Consider the following 23560-nt stretch of genomic DNA (forward strand, 5'->3'; position numbering starts at 1 on the left):
ACCTCCCCCAATCGCCATGAGTTTTCAAAGATAGTGGCCAATGGCTCTGCGATCACATCCGCCAACTCCTTTAGCGCTCTCGGATGCAACGCATCCGGCCCCATGGACTTGTGCATGTCCAGCTTTTCTAAATAGTCCCAAACCACTTCTTTCTCCACAGAGGGCTGGTCACCTCCTCCCCATGCTGTGCTGCCAGGTACAGCAGTCTGGGAGCTGACCTTGTTCATGAAGACAGAGGCAAAAAAAGCATTGAGTACATTAGCTTTTTCCACATCCTCTGTCACTATGTTGCCTCCCTCATTCAGTAAGGGGCCCACATTTTCCTTGACTTTCTTCTTGTTGCTAAGATACCTGAAGAAACCCTTCTAATTTAGCCACTTTCAAATCCATAACAATTTTGTGTCTCACCCCTTGACTACTCAGTTTCTTTAGTAACTTCTTGTGATGGAGTGTTGAAAGTTTAACCAATAGTTTTTTCACTGGTTTATTGATATATTAAAGCAATTAATATAATAGTGAGATCATTTTCTTTGGAAAGAAACTTTGCTGTTCAGACATTATATCATGATCTTCCTTGTATTTTATTGTTCCATCTTTATTTTCTTATTTCTGTTCTCTATGCCCCATTGAGTTTACTTTTGGGTAGTCTTTGTGATATTGGAATAGCAAAACTTGGGAAAAGTTTATCAGGAAGTGAGATCATTACTCAGCAATAGATGGACAAATAGCAACCTAGAGTTGTGAAATAGCACCATATGTGTTTGGTCCATGGCCAGCATATAGATTATTCAATATAAATGAAAATAAAACCTTTCGATATCCATTTGTTATATGTAAGCACTGATTCTGCCTTTTGTAAATTTAAAAGACTTTTAGTTTGTGCTTATGCTGTACCTCGTTTGGACTGATCAGTGGCGCATATCACCAAGGTGAGGTTTAAGTTGATTAGACTAATTCTTTTAGTCTTTTAAATTCATTCTGCAGTTAGATTAATTTAATTTACGTGTTTCCATTATTCCTACCATAGGGCTTTAGTTGCCCTTTTATCTGGAGTTCGGAACTTCCTTCCACACAGTTTCAGTTACAAATTCTGAGAGGAGAGATTCTAAAATTACAGAGAGCAGGGCATGTTTCTTAATTTCTTTCCACTATCAGTTTGTAGTACTTTCTGTATTTATATTTCATTTATTAGAGGAAATACCACAGTCTGGGCATACATACAATAAAAAAAAAATTCACAAATTTAATATTACAGCCATTAAGTAAGTTAGACTTGCCATAATAAAAGGGGTATAAAAATGCCCTTCCCAACCAATCAGGCAAAAACTACAATATGTGTACCATATGTATATTGAATAATGCCCTAAAGATGGACAAAGTCAAGTTTTGTCAGGCCAGTGGGAATTCCAGAGTTAGCGACCGTCTCTATCTGTCCCCAGCCCCTAGTATTCATCCCTAAGAACTGTTTATCAGCTTACCTTTACTTCCATGGTGAGAACTTGATGCAGCTATGATGTAGTAAAGACTGACCAAATTGATGACACCACAGAATCTTGAGCTTCAGAGGTGGGATTGACTTCTTCAGAATTTACCAGTCCTCAGATGCCACTTTGAAAGATTTTCAGGTCTACACAGCCATGACTCAAACTGTAGAAGAAAGTTCATGCTCTAAGTCTGTTCTCCAAGAGTGGAGTCATAATGCACAGAAGGTATTTCAAAACAGTGTTAAGTTGGCCTGGCATCTTGTCTCGGCAGCCTTCAGTGCAGCTGCTGCCTCATCAATAGATGTCTGTAGGCATAGGCGCCAACTCCATGGGTGCTCCGGGGCTGGAGCACCCATGGGGAAAAATTGGTGGGTGTGCTGCACCCACCAGCAGCCAAGCGCCCCAGCTCACCTCCGCCTCGTTCCCAGAGCGCACCCCTTCCTCGCTTCTCCTCCCAATGCTTGCCGCCGCAAAACATCTGTTTTGTGGCATAACAAGGTGTGGGAGTGAGGTGGGAGGAGCAGGAACACGGCACGCTCAGGGGAAGAGGCGGGGCCAAGGCAAGGGAAGGGATTTGGGGAAGGAGTCCAATAGGGGCAGGGAGTGGGCGGAGTTGGGGCGGGGACTTTGGGGAAGGGGCGGGGCAGGGGTGGAGTCGGGGCCAGTGGGGGGGTCGAGCACCCACTGGCCCCAGGAGAAGTTGGCACCTATACTTGTAAGTGTGCATAATTACACTTGGATGCTATTAAGAAGCTAGGTGACCTACCGTAAAATACACCCAAAAAAGTCTGAGGACCAGGTGGAGACTGTTTTACAAAGAGATGTAAGTGGCAAAGAGCCTGTATTCTCTGGGCTCAATATTTCACTCCTCCACCACCTTCTGCTACAGAAAGTGTAGCATGAAATTCATCTTTTTGGAATTTAACAAGCTAGTGTTCGAATCATTGACTGGATTCAAAGTTGCTTGATATGATCCTTTGGGGAGGGTGTTTAGCCTCAACAGCAGCAGAAACTGAAGTGTCCTAAGCCCCCTTTCTTCAAACACTAAAAGGCTCCAAAGTCTATCGCCATTCCATCAATGCCAGCAGCTTCACAGGACTTCAGAGGGAGACTTCTGGCATTTTACCCTCAAAGGCCTAATGGTCACTTCAGAGTACATGGGTCTTGACCGTTGTTCAGTGTAGCTGCAGGACCGTCTTTCAGAGAATCCTTCAGATTATGAATAGCTATTGTTGCCTGCCCATCTCTTCCTGTCAGTTATGAGAATGCCCTTGAGAAGCTATATATCGGAAATCCACCCATTCCTAACCGTCCTAAAACATCTGCTTCTGAGAAAAATAGGGGAAAGGGTTTTATTCCAGGTACTTTCTCAGACATTACATTCCAGATAGCTCAGACTTATACTAGAACTCAATAATCTGTATGTGGTTAAAAAACAAACAAACCCTGGAAATACCCTGGGAACCAACCTGCCTCTTGTAGCAACTAAATTCAATTTACTAAAAAGTCCATATTTAAAAGCGTCTGATTGTCCTACTGCTATGATCTAGCAAGTCTGCTGTTAAATTATATCACGGCTCATGCTCCCTATGGCAAAACAGCTTCATATATATCATATGAGAGATCAAGACAGAATACATGATGAGGTTATGTTTATTGGCATGAGATCAGATGTCCATATTACTTGTGAGAGGCTTTTCTACTCGTGAGTTAAGCAGGCTATCCCAATGAGTTTAAATGAACCTTTATATCATAGATTCATAGATATTACAGTCAGAAGGGACCATTATGAGTCTGACCTCCTGCACAATGCTGGCCACCGAATCTCACCCACCCACTCCTGCAACAAACCTCTCACCTATGTCTGAGCTACTGAAGTCCTCAAATCATGGTTTAAAGACTTCACTCCATGTAGTCATGTGTTCTGTATATTACATATGTTTTACAAAAAAAATTATACAAAGGATTTAAGCAGTTATAACTAGTTTTGTATTTTCCTATCTGTAGCCTAGGTCACTTAATTGCAGTACTGCGAAACTAACTGTACAGTTCTTTGAGGGAGAGAAGAAATTAATAAAAACTCCTTTATACTTGAAGTATTGTAGCTATTCTATACATAAAAATATCATAACTTTACAATATTATATTTAAGGACTGTTCAAAGCTAAAGAGCTATGCCAAACTGACTGGATATAAATTCTAAGTGTGTTCCATTGCAAAGCTGGGAAGTGTCAGTTCCTAACCCTACAGGGTTGGGAGACATCAAATCATAAGACTATCGCTTGTCCAAGGCCTGAATATTATCCATCCTGTACCAGTATTCTTGTACTGTATTATTTTTGTACTGGTCATCTGCTCCAGTGTTTATTTTTTGTTTTTGAGACAACCTCTGTCTGCTGCAGTATTTGTTTTTGAAAGCTTTTCTGTTTGCTAACTTTTACCTAATAGCAATACAAATAATGCCTACTGTGGTTGAAATACACTAATTTTTTTTCTCTCTTTAATTTTGTTTACTTTGTACATTTAATAGCACAATCTTTCATGATTTTACCTGCATATCAGGTCAGTAAGTTTCTGCTGTTCAGTGTACCTCTTTCACACAACAATGAAAGAAAGAAAAACCTTTTTTTAAAATTAGGAAGTATGACTGTAAGGCTACATACGTTGTCTGGGGGACTCTAGGCAGGCGTAGTACCTAAAACTATTTTTAACTCATTCAAGCTAATTTGTTTAGATTTCAAATTGGAAATGAATTTAACATAATTCGAGCTGTTCTAACGCCTCTTGAACCTGAAAACAGAAGTCACGCAGCAGCAGCAGCAGCAGCAGAATCACACTGGAACAAACTGAGTTCTTGAGCGCAAGAAGCACAAGGGAACTATCAAGTTTTGTGAAATTATTGAAGTATTTCAGAGTGAACATTCAATAGTGAAACAATATTTTAATAAATTAGATTACACCCATACTTAAATACCCAGTATTTTGTAGCCTGGGAGGATTAGATATATTTTGACAGACCAGTACAAATACTTTAAGGAGCAAAGATCAGTTGAAAAATGTTCAGTTCGTGTGGTGGATTCAGTTATGCCAAAAGAAAGGATTTTTCCCAGATTACTACTACCTGATCCTGCCTTGGTAATTTTCCTCTCCAAGCCTCCTCTCCTATTTCTATGTCTTGCCCTCCCTGCCCCACCCCTCCAATTTAGTGGTTTTATTCCCATTTTCCCTGACCCCACCTTGGTTTCCATGGCTTTTTTTCCCACATACAACCAGATCTCTTTCCCCATGCTTTCTTTTCTACCATTTTTGCTCTCATTTCCACTTTTGTTCTTTCTCTCCTCCATGTGTCTTTTCAACCCTTCTTGTCTCTCCTCTTCTCCCTGCTTTTCTGCTTTCCCTTTCTTCCCTTACTTTTAATCTCCACTCCTGCCACTTCCCCCTTTTTGTCTACTCTCTCCATTTTTTTCCCCTTAACCCTCCCCATTTGTCCCCTCAAGTATATGTTTTCTTCTGCCATCCATTTTAGCCCTCCACCCTCTTACCAGGTCTGAGAATGTCTGAGTGGCAGCTGAGTTTGCTCCTCTCCTGCTGTCTCAGTAAACTCTGGTGCAGCCTCCACTCCACTCCTACTGGCTCATCTGTAGAAACAGGCACCAGCCAAAATTCCTGCTGTACTTCATGAACTTGATGGGTAGTACCACACTGAGGCCTCAAACCAGGTCTTGGGACATCTCTGCTGGCATTGTTCCCCATTTGGGGGCCCTGACTATGCTATCGGGATAGCATCCAGTTCTCTGACTTAGTTCAGATGCAGTGATCTCACTTTTGAGTTTTCCCTTTATCTTTAATCATAGTACTGCAATATTTCTGTTAGTTTCCCATGTTCAGATATTGGGTAAGGATGCCTTGGGGAAGCTGGTGGCCCTCATAGTTTGCTGGGTGTGGAATGAAGAGTTCAGGTGTTAGTCACCTCTTACCTGCTCACAAAGAGGCGGGAAAGAGATGGATCCCCTTGTCATTTCCAAAAGCCTCAAGTGACTCCTGAGTTCTAAAACTTCTCATATTTTCCTAGTTGCTAAAATTCTCCACTTTCCCTCTGACATCTTCTATAGTGTATTGAAAACTGGGAGACGACAAAGTACATTTATTAAATATAAAAATAAATAATATAAAAATACTGGTCTGTTTTGCATTATTTGAGTGTCATATTTACCTAAATAAAAAATGGAGATTTCATATTTATCTGCCACAGAAACCCATAGGCTCTCCACAGAACTTAGGCCAGTTTATCTCAACCCATCCTTTGGGCTGCTGAAGAAAGAACAGAGGATGAAAAAGGAAGAATTTGTGCAGTACCCAGACTTGTCGGGGTAATGGGACAAACAGCAAAAGGAAAGGTAGCCCTGAATATAGGGGAAAGCTGGTGAGAGATCTGTTGAACTAAACTGAGAGGGGAAGTGATGGAAACTGTATTGCTTTGGGGCATTGAAAACAAGACTAGGGATATCACTAGAAAGTCCTTCAATGTTAGGGGGTAAAATAAGTTCCCTAATAGCTGTTCTCCATCTCTTGTTTTTTCTGATTTAGCTTTGATGTAAGATATCAGATAGGCTTTGGTACATAAAAACTTATTCCAATGTACACAGTTGCAAGAAATTGATCCCCAAAGTTCTTAATGAGATTAACTCATTTCAGTAATATGTCTCTCTAACATATGCCACAAGAGATTGTTCTTTTCCTGTTACAACAGTCCTTTTAGCAGCAATGAATATCAGTAAAGCTAACAATAATTTCTCCTAGTACATTTTAATATTTTGTTCCACCATTTCTTTGGGTACTCCCCCATGTGATAGATCATTACCCTCTGAATAATCTTTAGTGATAACAATCGTTCATCTTTCCCTCGATTATACCTCATTTCCTACCTCATCCTCAGATCTCAAAATCATTGTCCATATGTATTCTGATTTAGTTTTTCAAAGCAGTCTGGAAGACTGACGTATTTTCTTTTAATGTTAATGGAAGTTGTGACTAAATCTCCTAGACTGCTTTGAAAATTTCAGCCTCTGCCTCTCCTGTACTCTGCCTGTAACATTAATTTCCCCTGGCCAGACTGTGAGTTCTGGCTTGTAGAGTCCAAAATCACATATGGAATGTCGTCAATAACATATCAACCTGTAAAAAGAAAAGGAGTACTTGTGGCACCTTAGAGACTAACCAATTTATTTGAGCATAAGCTTTCGTGAGCTACAGCTCACTTCATCTTGAAGCTGTAGCTCACGAAAGCTTATGCTCAAATAAATTGGTTAGTCTCTAAGGTGCCACAAGTACTCCTTTTCTTTTTGCGAATACAGACTAACACGGCTGTTACTCTGAAACATATCAACCTGTGTAATTCTGAAAACCAATGATCTCTTAGCCAACAAGTCAAAACCATGGGTCATGTTAGGAAGGAAGTCTCAGTTGACTTTTTTCTTTGAGGATGATTAACTACTAGGCTTTCTCAGCTCACTACATCTTCTCTGGGATAAACTTATTTTTCCTTGAGCATATCCAAGAAACCCATAAAAAGGAGATCTGAGACCACCTTGACATTCCGTGATGATATTTCATCACTTCCTACTGCGTATACAACAGGGGTGGTGGCCAAACCGTGGCTCGCAAGCCACATGCAGCTCTTTTACAGTTAAAATGTGGCTTGAGGAGCCCCTGCCCCTCCATTCTCCATTTACGAGACTTGGGGGTGGGGGGTGCTCGGGACCTCTGCCTTGCAGCAGGGTGGTGGGGTAAGGGCTTCTACCCCAGCAGGTGTGCCCCGGCTCTCGAACTTCTGAAGATTGTCGTATGCAGCTTGGAGGGTCAGTAAATTTGGCCACCGCTGATATATAACCATATATAGTTAGGGATGTAAGATCTATTACTGGTTTTAGAGTAGCAGCCGTGTTAGTCTGTATTCGCAAAAAGAAAAGGAGTACTTGTGGCACCTTAGAGACTAACAAATTTATTTGAACATAAGCTTTCGTGAGCTACAGCTCACTTCATCAGATTACTGTTCACTCTCACCTAAACAAGAAGTTTGTGTCTTTCTCAAGAGGTTGAAAGTAAGGGTTTAATTTTTTTCTGTAAGAGGCAAGACTTCTTTATTTCAGTGCTTGCAGGAAACACTGAAGGAAGTTAAATCAGTTGCCTTTTCCCTTTTCACTCAGTTGCCATACAGGAATCCAAGCCTTTTTCCTCTCTGATCCTTGAAGTAAGTTTCACCAAGGGGAATCAACTGAAACCACAGACATTATTTTCTAATGGAGTACACTGCCTCTGTGTGAAAAGAGCTTAGTAGTGGTAGCAGTATCAATTGTTTGTATTTCAACAGCACCTAGAAGCCTTAGTAATTGACCAGGATCTTGTGCTAGGCACTGTACAAACACAGAACCTGTTTCCTATCTTCTTTGAGAATCATCCATCCCATTTGCTTGGGCCAGAGAATTAGCTCAAATCAGAGTGTGCTAGAGATCATTAAGTAAGGATAAGCTATCCAGTTCACTTCCCTGCCTTCTGTATTCCAAAATAGTTCACGTTTGGTGATCTTAGGACATGCTGGAATTCCTGTTTGTTTTTCCTAGCTGTGAGCGATTGGGAGGATTCTGGTGCAAAATTTTAAAGAACCTGAAGGTTATTTGAGCAGTTGGATTGTATATGTTAAATGTCAGATAAAGGGGGTTACTGGAGTAGTATGTTTTTATAATTGTATTTTTAAAATATGTCAAGGAGTGCTTAAAGCGGAAGAATGACTGCATAAATTAAAACAATTAAGTACATACCAATTTGTTCCCCGTCCTTTTTCAGAGATGCCTCTCAAGCAACTTCTGAAAGAATATGCTGTGGCCCTGCTTGTCTTTATAAATGCCAGGCAATGGTTGCACAGCATCTTAGGCTCCTGGAAAGCCATGTATATCTATGCTTGTCCCTCTGGCTCTATAGAACCTCTGCATCAGTAGTGTCCAGATTTTTCAAGCTCAGGGCCAAATATATTATTTAAGAAAGGGAAAGGGTCCTCAGTTAATACTTGAAGGCAGATTCTCTGCTTTGTTCACTTTCCCTGTTCCACTCAGGTGGTGCAAAGGAAGTAGAAACCACCTGAAGCTTCCTGCTGGGAATTCCTCTGGCATTTCAGCCAACATAGCCTGTTTTTATGCCACCCCCCTCACAGTTCCTGGTGCAAAGGGGTGTGGGAGTGGGAAAGGGGAATGGATAGCGCACACTGTGCTCTAGCTTATTCTTAGGTAGTCCTAGGGGACTGTTGCCAGCTGCTGCTAGTTAAAGGAGCCCCAGGCCATTCTTACCTATACGGGGGCTGTAGCAGAGAATCAGGGAGCTGTAACTGGAGGGTGGATTTCAGCTTCTCCTACTTTTCCCTGTCCTGCTCTTCCCATAGGTGGTTGACGGAAATAGGGGAGCTATCCTGTACTAGGCACTTTTGTAGGGTAAGGTCAAGCTCTTTTCTGTGTCCCTTGGCTCCTGAAAGGGAAGCAGGCAGTGAAGCAACAAGAAGCCAAAGGAAGAACTGCAGCAGGGGAGGGGGACAGCAGCTTCTTAGATTGCTTCCATTGGCTTCTCCTGGAAATGCTTGGGAAGTGGTGGAAGGCAGTTGCGGAGGAGGCAGTGAGGGGCTGATTAAAAGTTTTCAGTTTAAACATGGAGGGTGTGATTCAAGGAAGACACTTACATTTCATAATCAAATACATACTTTCCTCTTATCACAGTCTCCCTCTAGGGTCACAGGTTTAACACCTGGCTGTGCTTTGCAAAGAAACCTGTCCCCCTGGTTACGTCCTCCACTTTTTGAACCAAAACTCCAGTATGTTCCAAGAACCTACTGGAAGTTTTGTATTTTGCCATATTACTTTTCCAACTGATGTCCTAAGTAGTTAATCTCCCATTGCTACCAGGTTTTATGTTTTGATTTTTTTTATTTGTTCTAAAAATGCCTCATCCACCATCTCCTCCTGATTTGGTGGTCTGTAGTAGACGGCTACCATGACATCACCCCTTTTTTACTCCTTTTATCTCAACCCAGAGGCTTTCAGCTGGTCTGCTTCTCACCAACTTCTGGACCTCTGAACAATGCAACATGTGTATTTTAAACCTGCCTGTTCTTCCTTATATAGTACCCCCCTATATAAATATTCCAATCATGAGACTGATCCTATCTAATCTCTGTGACACCAGTCGTGATTTAGCTTATGTACTAGTTCTTCCTGTTTGTTCACTATACTCCTAGCATTTGTGTAGAGACAGCTAAGATGCTGAGCATATTCCCCAGTTGATTTCCCTCTTGTTGCTTGAAGCAGTGACCCTTGTTGTAATTTTCCATGTCCCTCCAGCATCTAGCCCTCTGTTAAGGTCACTGTTTTTATGCTTCCCTGTGGGCTTTTGTCACCTTTCAACTATTTTTGAACTGTTTGAATTTAAGATAATTTTTGTCATATAATCAAGATTCTCTTACTGCATAAAAGTGTTTTAAAGGAAAGATTAAAAGTACCAAACATATGGAGTCTGTACAGCACCAAGCAGAACATCTCTCTCACACAAACATCTGTATCTAATTCGACTCTTCATTCGTGGGTACTCGTACCCTCTCTTGCCATGAAAAATCAAGTAGAAGAATTATTATTGAAAACAATTGTACAATGCTTTTATCATGATTAGTATTTTGGTAGTATCAACAATGTGCTAGGTGATGGCCACACATAGAGACAATGCCAAGCATCAGAAAAAAGATCTGGGATTGGGAGACACTATACAAAATAAAAATAAACAAATAGCAGTACTTCTAATGAACCGATAATTGTTTCTTAAAAAAGAAAATTCTATTAGTCCCCTATTCTGTTGCCTGTCCTACTTGTTTAATCCATTTTATTGTGGCTTAAAGAAGCTGGAAGTTATTGTTCCAGCTATTCTGGATAAATCTCCAAGTGGAAGCCCTCCAGATGAACAAGATGATAGGTGCCGACTCCGTGGGTGCTATGGGGCTGGAGCACCCACCGGGAAAAATCGGTGGGTGCCCACCCCGTTCCCCCGTCCCAGCTCGCCTCCTCCCATGAGCTCGCCGCGTCCCCACTTCCCCTAGCTCCCAGTGCTTGCCGCCGCAAAACAGCTGTTTTGTGGCAGCAAGCATTGGGGGGGGGGGCAGGAGAACACAGCATGCTTGGGGAAGAGGCAGGGCCGGGGCAGGGATTTGGGAAAGGAGTCCAATAGGGGCAGGGAGGGGGCGGAGTTGGGGTGGGGACTTTGGGGAAGGGGTTGGAATGTGGCCGGGACGGGGGTGGAGTCGGGGTCGGCGGGGGTCGAGCACCCACCGGTGCCGGGAAAAGTTGGCACCTATGATCAAGATTATACAGAATTGTCAAGGAAGGAACTAAGGAGATAGCAGAGAATTATTTTTGAGAGAAAAAAACCCTGTGTCCAGAAAAACCTGTCTTTCCTTTTGGCCTGAGCCTTACGGAGTCTTTTGCTGAGCAAATTACAAAAGGAGTAGCAGATGAACATTTATTTCACTATGAAAATAAGTGTATTGAAAATGCTAAATATCATACAACTCTGATTAAGCATATCTGTTGTCTACATGGCATGTAGCTATCTGTGAATTACTATCCCCTTAGGTGAGTCTCAGTCGCTTGTGCATGAACAACATTCGTATCCATTACACAGTGATGGCAAGGGTACAGATGGAAAGCATTTGAAAGGTTTTAGTACTTCTGCCATCTTGGTATTGCTAAAGATGGCCTGTTGGGAATCTTAAAGAAATTGCTGGTATTCTGTCCCCAGCAGCACTTTTAAACAGATAGAACTGTATTAGACAGTCTTAAATGAAGTCATAATTTGATCTTCAGCAAGAGAAATGGGACTGAAATCAACTCTGATTGGCTGACTTGTATGGGAAAGGATGTGAAATTCATTGGTTTTAAGATTGGGATACTACTCATAATCTTGTATTCTGAAGTGAAAGCTTGATTGTGTTGATGGAACATTTACCGTGCTAACTTATATGTGTCTCCATATCACAAAGTGAAAATAGCTTTTATAATCAACAAATGATGGAAGTCTCCCTTTGAAATTGTCTACAAAATTTATAGAATTGCGCTGAATTATGCATCGTTACATTTTAATTAATATTTTCAATACGGTAACTAAATTATCTCTCTAACCTTTGTGCACACTTGCAATTTTTTTTATAGTTCTTCGAAAGGCCAAGCAGACCTATTAATATATATTTTCATTGTGCTAGTACCTCGCACCCCAGACATGGTGTAGGGCCCCTTATGTTAAGGATAACCACACAGAACACACAGAACAAAAAGACTGTTCCTACTGTAAAGAGTTTATAATCTCAATATGTAGTTCAAATAAAAGTCATTTTTCAAGATTTTGCTGATATGTTATGATAAAAGCAGCTTTTAGTTCAATTTTCAATTATAACTTTTTATGGTTATAATTGTCATCTTTTTAAGATATTGTCTTGAGTTTACACTGAGTGATATACTCTTCTTTGCAGTTTACGTGTGAATTTGGACATGGGCAAAGCAGCCTATGGGTGGATGATTATGAAGGATGACAATATTCCTGGAACTGTTGTACGAACCAGCACCATACCAGAGGAGTTGGGGCGTTTAGTATATTTACTAACGGATAAAACAGGTACCTGTGGCTACAGTTTTCATCTGATTTTTTTTTTATATTTAAGAATCTTTTTTTCCATATATGACCTTTATTTATTTCCTTGTGTAGTAACAGGATAAACAGCCACTGATTCTTTTTTTTAAAGTTAAACGTTAAGCACGTGTTTACATGTTTTCGTAGATCAGGGCCTATGGACCTGATTCTTCAAGTCCTTATTACCACACACACAATTTATTTCCATGAATAGTTCTCTTGATTTCAATGAGACCACTTAGTATAGTAAACTATACTTGCTAGTGTTTGTAGAATTATGGCATGAATTACCCATGTGAGTTACTCCAAAAGTTGCTATATGCCATTTTAGCCTTTATACTGCCATTTTCGTCTGTGTGTGCCCTTGGAACCTCATTCCCTTGAAAATATTTTAAGACTCAAAGTTAGGACTGGTTTGTAAGAGAGCAAGTTTTTGCCAAAACAACTAGTCATAAAGATCATCCTCCAAAACAGCAGTTTCTTAGGGAGAGTAAAAGTCATGGTCATCTGTTGTTAATTCTGATTCTCCATTTTCCTAACACCAGTTTATCAATTTCTTCTTGAGCCACTATTGGGCTGTGAAGCTCCGTTTTCATATTCCAAACTGCTCTTCCTTATTGTGTTTGATTTGACATATTGGGAAAATTAACAGAACCATCCATACTAGCCCTTAGCAGAACAGCTTGGAAGGACAAGTATGTAAAGTGTAAATTTGGGCCAGCGTTGTGTTCTTAGTATATATTCTGTTGCCCTCTAGCCCCCTTCATAGGCCACAGAATCCTAAATGTGAGCCTCACTAAACCATATTCTGTTAGCTATTAAAAGTTAAACATGTTTACATAGTATATCCCCACAGTCTTTGCAAAAATTTGAGGAACCTACTGTTACATAGATCTTAGCTGTGTGTTAGTTATTGTGGTGGTTGTTGGATATTGTAAAAAGCATTATTTCATTGGTTTCATTTACTCATTTCATAGTTCTCTGGGATTGAATCAATCAACCTACTAAAATATACACATTTATTCTGACCAGATGAATTAGAATATGTTTTTAAATATGAAAATAGCTTTCCAAACTGTAATAGACAAAAAGGCTTGCAGTGTTGTAGCCATGTTGGTCCCAGGATATGAGAAAGACAAACCTTTATTGGACCAACTTCTGTTGCTGGAAGAGGCAAAATTTCAGACTGCACAGAGCTCTTCTTCAGATCTGGCTCTGGACCTACTCTGCTTGAAAGCTACAATTTTTTTTTTTTTTCTTCTTCTGCCAAAAAAAAAAAAAAAGCTACCATTTGATATCTTCAGTTGAAGATCCAGTAAGATAGTAACCAATCAAAAACACTTAGCAGATCAACACAGTACAACATAATAATGAATCATAAAGGTTATTCTTGAAATGTTTGTATAAATACTTTGTCACATGGAATTTTAGGTTTACAGCTGTAAAATACTATGTTATTTTATTAAATCCAGTAAAGAAAGTGAAAAGCACACATTTGAATGGGTCACTTAAAAAAACAAAAACAAAAAATTACATTTTGCATCTGAATGATTTTACTTACGCCACACCACATCATACAAATTGCAATCATACTAGCTTGATTTATTTTAAAAAAAGAGGCCAGTTGTATGCCAATCTTTCACTGTACACATTTAATACCGGAGTGTACTTATGGCTAAAGAGACACATATCTAAAGGTATTAGTGGAATACTTTAAGACATAGTTTGGAAGATAGCTAGCTGTCAAATCAAGGGCTTATCCATACTCTATCTTCAAAGTTTTGACAGAAGGATAAAAGTTGTAATTTCATGACTTAAAAGGTTATAAAATAGCAATGTTATAAGGAACTAAAAAAGTCAAATTGTTTGTTTAGCTAAATTGATCTGTGTAAAAGATGCATAGACACAACTGTCAATGCCTGGAGGGTACTGGTGAGGGACCTGAACCCAGATTTATCCTCTTTTCATATTACTTGCTTAACTAAATCCGATATTTGGTGTCTCAGTCTAAGATTTATCACAGACATAAGCATATCATTGAGAGAATGAATAGAATCTGTATATAACTGCCTTGAGATACCCTTTGTATGATTATAAATAGTTCAAAATAGCTGTTTACAACAATTTGTATTTTCATTTTAACAAACATTATTAGTAATTTTTATTCGTTAAATAACTCTCACTTTTAACTTCCCCCTTGAGGTTTGGATGTTTAAGGTAAGAAAAAGGCTCAGCAATTCTTATAGCCCACCCTGGTGGCTGATCTTATAAAAGCAGATCTAAAGGGGTGGTCCTATTTCTATACAGTCAAAGACTTCAGGTTTCTCAATATTGAAAATGAAAAGAGAATGCAGAAAACAGCTTGCACAAATCGTATACTTTGGTCCAAGCTTTACTTGGAATAATTAAGAATTAGTTGTTCAGTCTAAGGAGCATTACCTTACTAACATAATTGCAAGGTAGTCCTTTGTATGATTGTAAATTGGGTTTGTGCTTCATCAATAAGCTTTTTGACAAGAAGCGTCCATCACAGTGGCTCTCTCATTTGCCACAGTAGAATAGAAAATGAAGTATCCCAATAATTGCATTATAGTTTCCTTATTGTGGGACAAGAAAGCAATGTGGTATAATTAGGTTTGATTGGAGTGCATGTTTCCGGTAAGATCTGAAATTAATGATGTTGCTATAGTGACACATCTGCGGCCACCAGTGCGTGAAACATAAAGTAATTCATTCGACAAGAGAAGACATCTGTTAACTGCAAGGATGCAGAGCATATTGACACTGACCAGAAATACTAGACCTTATGTGATAAATGAACAAATGATGCTGAAACAGGAGGACAGATAATTTGTACTTAATCTGCTGGGAGAACTTTAATCTTCTCACTGGTTGCATTTGACAATGCCATTGTTTAAAGAACAATGCTGCAGAGAACTCATAAATTTTAAAACTTAACTCAGGGTGCAGCCTATTAAAGCAATACATTAATTCCTTTGTTAGGGAGTTTTTATCTTCATGTAGAACAAAGCCATTACTAAGAACACCCACTAAAACAACAGGTTTTTTAGGACTCACATTTTAATTATAGCATCCATTACCCAAAATGCCATGTTGTTTGGACTTGAATCACACATAAGTTTGACAGAAAGGCGTCATCCATTATGGGGGGGGGGGAAATACTGTTTCCAGTGTTTTCCAAGGGCAGCTGAGCATGATATTTTATCCTCTCCAGGGTACAAGAAGATCCTAATCACAAGGGAAAAACAAAGATATTTGGCTATATTTATTGAACGTTTCTGACATTCGGAGTGCAAAACTGCAAGCTGTCTGCCATTCGTGATGACAGCCAAAGTATTCAATTATAACAAACACAAACAGTCTTCCTACCATAGTTATTTATTAATGCATAGACTTGCATTTGAGTTCTGTAATTAACATTTCAGGGAATTTTTGGATCAAATGAGATACTTAACACATAACGGTTGAACAGATGCATAGAGTAATGAGATTCATAATTTTCTGGGCAAGCCCTTTGCTAGAGGCCAATGTATTAGTGTGGATTTCTTATTTTGTCTCCTGTAAATGTGGTATGATGTACTTTAATATTAGTAAAGTATTGTTTCAGCAATCATCTGTTTGAAAATGAATCTTTTGAGAGAATTATTTGCAATGCCTTCCTTCCCCCCCATGCATTTGGTCAGTATAAAAATATACAGAAAACCAAATAATTACAAAAACAATCCCATGAGATTAAATACCTCCTTCTCAGGACACATGCTCCCCATACAAGCCACAGGACCAGCAAGGATGCAGCATGAACAGAGGGCAGGGAGAGAAGTAGCTGAGAAAGCTGGAGAATCTTTAGCAGTTGTGATTCTACAGTAAACCTCAGCCCCAACTCAATGGATCCCCAGTCAGACTGACAGAGGGGCACTTCTTTCGTGTGTTTTCTTTGTGTGCCCCTGCCCCCACCCCACCAGAAGGGAAAATATCACCAAAGAATGTGCATACTAGCATTAGCTATTCTGCTGCTTCCATTCGTGTGTGATCCCACTGATGGGACTAAAAGAGAACAGAGGAGTTAGTTAATACTGTTCTGAGCACTAGTAACAAAACCGTGTTATTAACACGGACTTCGCTCCACAGGAAAGAATAGACATACCCCTTTCAGTGGCTATTATCTGACTACATCACATGTGCCTTTCTTTTTCCCCTGAGTTAGGCCATACATAGTTTTTTATGAAAGGTGTACAGGGAAGAGGGGAGGAGGTATTGCATATAAATGCTTCCTATTTGCTTTTTCTATTATTTCTCTTCCCCTCCAATGGGGAGGCAATATTTTTTTCCCAGTTTTCTTCTTAGAATGTTTGTCTTTGTATATCTACTGCTGACAAAAATTCACCATTGAAAATATTGGGCCAGATAGTCAGCTGGACCTTCCAAAGAGCTATGCAGATTTACAGCAGCTTAAGGATCTGGCCCTTTATCTTTTAAATGAGTATATCTTTCAAGCAAAGTACAGATATTGTATGAAAGGTTATATGCTTTTGTAACTCACGGCAAAGTTATTAATGCTTATATATTGCAAGTACTTACTTGTTGTTTTATTGTGGCCTTTTAGAATGTTGGTATTAGGCCAACTTACAACCTAGTAATATTTGATCAGAAAGCTCTGCATCTGCTTCTTAAAATTCTCCACTGCTCTGTTGTGAATCACATCTGTTGCCACCCAGAGAATGATGCCTGCAGGACTTTTTCCTTAGAAATTAATTTGCTCTTTGCCTGCTTTGCTCTGTGTTTAATGATACAATTGGAGTCAAAAACTCTTTGCTTCAAAAAAGAGTATACTAAATTTTTCTGTAGGAATCACACACTAACTTTTTGTCAAGATATTTTCCTTATGTGGTAACTGTATTCAAAAACAAAGTTAAGAATATACTTTGATGGTGGGTCATATGATGGCTGCCATGCTCTTTGGATATCTTTGAAAAGAGCTTCGCATTTCCTCTTGTGTTTGCAAGCTTTTCAAATTAGCAATTCTTAGCCAAGTTCTATTTTTTAAAATTGTGAAATAAGTGGAGATTAACCAAGTCACCCCAAGGAAATTCTGAAAATCAGATAAAACCACATTTGTAAAAGAATGCTGTTAAAACTAAACTTATCAGTAAATTTATCTTCACTGTTTTCTCCATTATCCATCGTGCGGGACAGAATAGAAAGAAGACCTGACAACACTGAACTAACTCTGTTCGAAGCACAAACTACAGATATTTAAAATGTTCATAGAGGTGTACAGCTAAAGGTCTGGCAAGACTTATTAATCTACTGCTAGAAGACTAAAGCCTAAAATATAACTATTGGAGAACTACTGCTGAGGAAATAGTATGACATGACTAACTAGCATCATATTCTGAGGAGACTAGCAAGATATTTTTTGCCCAGTTCAGTGCTGTGATCATTCAACCAGGAGAACTTAGAAACAAATTTGTAATGTTGACAAGGGATGGACTTTTGGCTTATTTTCAGCTTCAGGTGGTCAACTGTGCTTTACAGGAAGGTGTCTGAAGTTCTTTTGGAAGACAAAAAACAAAGTTTTTCTCTTTTGAAAAGTCGAAAAACTCTCTTCTGTTTTTCTTCACAATGGCTAGAATTTGCAACAATCCACAGTTGAGTGTGGAGCCATAAATATTAGATCTTGGGAGCAGACACAGTAAAATTAGATCCATGCAGCTCTATCATTTCTTCATCTTTTTATTCTCTTCCATCTGGATTAGACTTCTGAACAGAGACTAAAAATTTATATAAGATACCTAAAAGTAATCTGCCAAAAATTGTTTTTCCTATTATGATCAAAGAAAAGGGAAGATGGCAGTCCTTCTATGAGTAGTGTGAGAGGTGCAAATATTGACTCAGGACTGTTGGTCCTTCTATGTGTTAGGACTCAGTTCACCTCTTTCATCCTTCCCTCCACCTACCACATCTGCTGATTGCTGCAAGGTAAGAGGATGTACAGAGCTCTACTCCACAAGCCTTCTGCTTGCTGAGAGGAAGGGGAAGGCAAGAGGTTTCTGTTTATCTACCCTTCCCTCCCATCTTGTTTTCTGAGAAAGGTATGGGTGGCTGGGACAGGGGGAAAGGAATATGGAGGAACACTCCTGCCACTATAATTAATTCCAGTGCCTGCATACTCTGCTGCTCATAGCAATGTGGGCACTGGAAAGATACTGGCATTGTCTGTCTACAGATTCAGGAAGATAACACTGCATCAGTTAACTGTTGGAAGTTTATCTTTATAGCCATTAAATCAAGAAAGTTAGCTTTTTAAAATGAAGATTTAAATTCTTCAGAAACTAATATCTTAGTCCCACATGCTTAGTCACCACACGCAAGTCAGAGAATGGAGTTTTCATATCTTGAAGCATAAGATGATTGCATAAATTCTGAAATTCAATAAAGTTACCAAAAAAAGATGATCTCTTGGTAACTGTGAATGTTTTGAAGGGAAAACATAAAATAAGTATTTTTATTTAATAAAATGTTGCCTATAAAGCGTGAGAGCAAAAAAAAAAATTCTCTTTACTTGCCTTAAAGTCACTGAGAGTTTCCTTGCAAACCAGTTTGTATATGACAACCAGATAAGTGAGTTACAAATTATTTTTTTAATGGTTACCTCAGGTTTTCATTCTCTGTGTGCTGCTTTCTAGCTACACCTGGAAATGTTCTATTTCTCATATAAATTTTGACTAATTGTATCTAAATTCTGTGAAAAATCGACACGTTCCACATAAATAATCCTTTAAAATTTTTTTCTTCTTTAACTTTACTGTATATATGCAATCGTTCTGGGTAATATTTAAGCAAAAGGGAGCCTGAGTGCCTTTCTGGTTAATTTTGAGAGAAAATTACAATTTATTTGGAATCTATACCCAGCATGTAATGTGTATGTTCTTAATATCTTAGTGAATGATGATCTAATTGTTACTATACTATACAAGTACCCAAAAATTGAGATAAAATTTCATTTTTCATATATTACCGGGCAAGAGGAGTGGTAGACTTGCAGTGTATAAGTGGGAAGGAAGATTTATGACTGTGACAGCATGACTATATCTCTGAAGAGCACTAATGGAAGTACCCTATATCAGATGCATAAACTGGATGTTAACTGTCTAAACAAGTTCTAGTTTCTAAACACTAATTATAGTGTGTCTGATGCTTTTAACTTGCTCTCTTCCTATGACTTGCTGTGTTGCACTGTCATACTGGGACAAAGACAGGATATCAAAAATAAGCATTTACAAATAGGAATAAATCTTAGTGTGAAGCATTCCTTGCTGTATTTTTAAATTATTTGTGGATTTTTAGTTATCTACCATCATACACAAAAATGATTTTAAAATAAACCTCAGAAGCATTATTCTTAACCTTTTAACACACAAATATTTTTATATTTCAAGCCTCATAAGAGAGGAAACTTAGGGCCTCTCTTTAAATGCTCACAAGGAGCAAAAGAGAATGTAATGGGAATATCTGCACACTGGATTAATTCCAGTTTGGCTGACTATATTTTCAAAATGTAGTTTATTTTATTCACTTTCAGTAAGGCTTAGATAACAGATGATATATGATCTTTCTATGAGCTTAACAGAAGAAGCTAGCCCATGATGATCTCTCTCCCCTGTTATGCTTCATCATGGAACCCTGAACCACCCACGCTTCAATTAGAGCTTTCTAAAAATCAAGGATGTCAGTGGTGAACATAAAGTGTCACTCCATGACTGACACCCTATAGTTCCTTACAGATGTAAAGTGGTCTCTGAAAACATACAATTTATGTTGATTCTGAAATTCCAGGCTTACTCCGGTTACAGCCTAAATTCGTCAAATTCGGAAAAAGTGTTAATTTCCAGTGACCTATTCTAGACAACTTTGATTCTATTTGCCAGAAAGTCTTTCTTCATACATATCATGGAATAGTGTTAGAAATATGTAGTAAGAAGCATGTTTGACACACATCCCTTTTTTTTTTTTTTTTTTTTTTTTACCCTTTGACCAAATGCAAAGTGTTGCAATTGACCTTTAAAGATGCAGATACCTCAAGATTGTATGTCTTCTATCTGTGTTATTTATACATAGACTTTTTAACTGGACAATCTTTTCTGTTCTTTTTTTTTCTTTTCTTTTTTTTTGTGGCTCAGATTGTCACAGAAAATATAATATTAAAAACTAGATCTCTAAGCATAATCCATTTTAAGTACGTTTAAGTTATGGCAATATGTTGTTACCATGAAGGTATTTAGAACTAGAAAGATACTGGAGTACTGCAATTGCTCTGGAATGACTAATTTTTAGGCACTCCACTGTGATTTTTTTCCCCATACGTATACTTGTGTTTTCAAAGCACTAGTCATAATGTTATCTAGATGCCATATACAAGATATCCAAGGTTTCTATGTTTTCCTGGTAGGGCCATCTTCTCTGTTTCTCTCTTGAAGTTTTAATATATGGGTCTTTTTTGGAAGGCAGTACAGTATCTATAGAAGAAGGAAAGCTCAGCAGTTAGCATTCTGCTGCCTCTATAGATAAAGCCCTGTTTAAATATGCCTTTGACATTGTGCTCTACAAAGAGATAAGACATGAATTCATCCTGACTTTCTGTGGTCAGGAGTTCCACAACTGGGTGACTTTCACCAAAAACCACTATCTTTCCCAGTTTGTGGACTGTTTTGTCTCACTGCTTTCTCAACATAGTTGGATTTCTCCTGGCCATTTCTCTGGGTCATTGGAAAATTATTAGTCCTTCCCCACACCATGACATTATACCCCTTCTTAATTTTAGAAAAGTTCTTATGAGGCATCTCTGTATGCTTCTCTAGGCACTACAGTGCTATAGTACTTTTAACATTAAGGCTGATTTCTAAATACAACCATGCAATCTTGTAAAAATTAGCCTTCCCTCCAATAGCTGCCCCCCCCCCCCATTTTAACATATTGGCATTGAATTTTTTTTTTTTTTTTGCCCTCTACCCTACATCATTGTAGACCCAAGGCAAAAGCATCAGCAACGTAAACATGCAACAACTTTGGTAAATCTACACTGTTATATGGAGGGAGAAAGTAAGAAGGAAACAAACTGAGAATACTCATTGTGGAATAATTCCCCATGTATTTCCCAGCAGTAGCTCCTTTGAGCACACATCCTAGTTCTTTCCCCTTTGCTTTTTACTTTTTTAAAAAAAAATTATATTGAAGACTACCTTTCACTTTCATTTGAGATGAAAATGTCACTGCTTGACACAGGTCTAGATAATTTCTGTCAGTCCAGTGGGGGCAAATATCCAGTTGTGTTGCTTCCAAATTGAAGTTTGATATGGTGACTCCTCCAGGATGAGTAACCCTGCTTTTTCTGCACTAAATTTCTTAAATTAACTGAACTGATTGTAATTCCTCGTGACTCATTTACCCAAAAAAGGGCTAACTTGGCTTGTTTTGTGGCCTTTTGATGGTGCTCTCTGCTGTTTTGTGACATACCTGAGCTTTATTTCTAGTCCCAGTAGTAGTCTCCTGCAGTCAGTGCAAATAGTTGGGGATAAAGAGTGATAGCTTACTCTGACCCTCAGCTTGCTTCGCTCAGCAATAACCCTTTTGGCCATTAAGTAATAGCCTTGATGTGCTTCAGAGGGATCTTTTCCAGTTCCCCTTGTCAGCAAGTACAGTAGCTGTCAGTGGCTTACTGATTTCTGTAAAATAACAAAATGGGAAAGTCCTCAGGGCTCTTGGGATACTCCTTCATAATCTGTTGCACTCCACCCCCAAAGGAACAAAATAGTACAAACTAATCTCTTACATAGTTCTGTCTTTTTTCTGATCACTCTGATATTTTTATTACAGGAACACTTACCCAGAATGAGATGATATTTAAGCGCCTCCATCTGGGTACTGTGTCTTATGGGACAGACACAATGGATGAAATTCAGAATCACATTATCAATTCGTATTCACAGGTATCTCATTTTATAACTTATTTTCCTTTATATTGACAGGTTTTCTTAGTGTTGATGAGGCATTGCCATGTTTTTTAGGGCTAAAAAATTGATGTAAAAGTTTTCCCATTTGTAGATTATTTTTTCCCCCTTAAAGGGACATCCTCAAGGTCCTAGTTTCAGGCAACAATTTGGCCTTCCCTAAAATTAATATACTGTAATGTGGTTTGGAATTCCTGCCTGATTCCAAACATCTCTCATAGCCCGCTATCTGTTAGGAAGCTAACTCTTCCTCTGTCCAGTACTATTAATTGATGAAAATTCAGTATTTTTCTCTGGTGAAGCATAGACAGAAAGCCATCCAGCAAACTGACCACAAATTAAAGATAACACTGTATCTAGAACAAGGCTGATGAGATTAATTGCATCTTTGAAGATCTTCATCACAAAGACATAAACATTGTAAAGCCACGTTCACTTGTATAAGCAATAAAGAAAAAAAAGTTTGTCAAAAAGATAAGGATGGAAGCAGTAGGAAAAGGAATACTCTATTAAATTTCTTAACGGGGATTAAAAATCCATAGAGTTTTTTTTTGTTTGTTTGTTTTTAAAGAAAGAAAGAAAAAAGAAAAACGTGGGGGAACCTAACATAGTTAAGAACAGGGTATTTGATCGAGTCCCTGCAGGATAATTCCAGATACATTCAGCAATGAGTATATTCTATTATGTGTATCCCATTTGAAACTAAATTGTGCATGTACACTCCGATAGGGGATACTGTGGATATCACTATGATGCCCCTTCCCATTTTCTGGTGTGAGGGGTAAAGGTTGTTGATTGGACTGTCAAGGGAATGGTCACCTGTTGGGGTCCTGTTTGGAAGCAGGCATGCCTCTGGCACCTCCTTCTCCTTTCTCCACTTACCCAGAATACACGTAGAAATTGTGCTAGGGCAAGCACAAAAGAGAGTGAAGTAGAATTCCGCCTCCTGTTGCTACCCAGTGACCATTTTGGGGGAGGGCATAAGGAAACAGGTTGGCTCCAGTGAACACCCATATGCATTCCCCCTCACCCACCAAGTTTAAGCATTCCTGGGTATGCAGCAACCATCCTTATGGTTGAAAGATGCTCTACCCACTTTGCCTTATAGTTTTGTTGTTTTCAGAGCTGTTTTTCTAGGCTTGCTGTGGGTCTAACTTTGATTGCATTTTGGGATCAGGAAAGAGATTTTTCCTTCTCTGGAAAAGATTGGCACAATTTTGGTGGTGGTTGTGGGATTTGGTTTTGTCTTTTTTCCCCTTGCTCACAGCATCATGGAGGCCTGGTTGGAAAGGATAAGAGAGATGAAAGTACCTTGAAAAAAAAATTTAAAAGGGGAGG

At 38.9% G+C, this 23560-nt stretch overlaps 1 protein-coding gene across 8 annotated transcripts in view; it reads left to right on the forward strand.

Moving 5' to 3' along the window:
- Positions 1-23560, forward strand: part of ATP9B (ATPase phospholipid transporting 9B) — a 297033-nt gene that overhangs the window by 222515 nt on the left and 50958 nt on the right. For all 8 annotated transcript variants that reach the window (XM_073331800.2, XM_073331798.2, XM_073331797.2 and 5 more), the window contains 2 exons: positions 12037-12179; positions 22089-22201. In XM_073331800.2, coding sequence (XP_073187901.2) covers positions 12037-12179; positions 22089-22201 — 256 coding nt within the window. The remainder of the gene's footprint in view (positions 1-12036; positions 12180-22088; positions 22202-23560) is intronic.

The sequence above is a fragment of the Lepidochelys kempii genome, chromosome 2, assembly GCF_965140285.1.
Source record: "Lepidochelys kempii isolate rLepKem1 chromosome 2, rLepKem1.hap1, whole genome shotgun sequence".
NCBI lineage: Eukaryota > Metazoa > Chordata > Testudines > Cheloniidae > Lepidochelys > Lepidochelys kempii.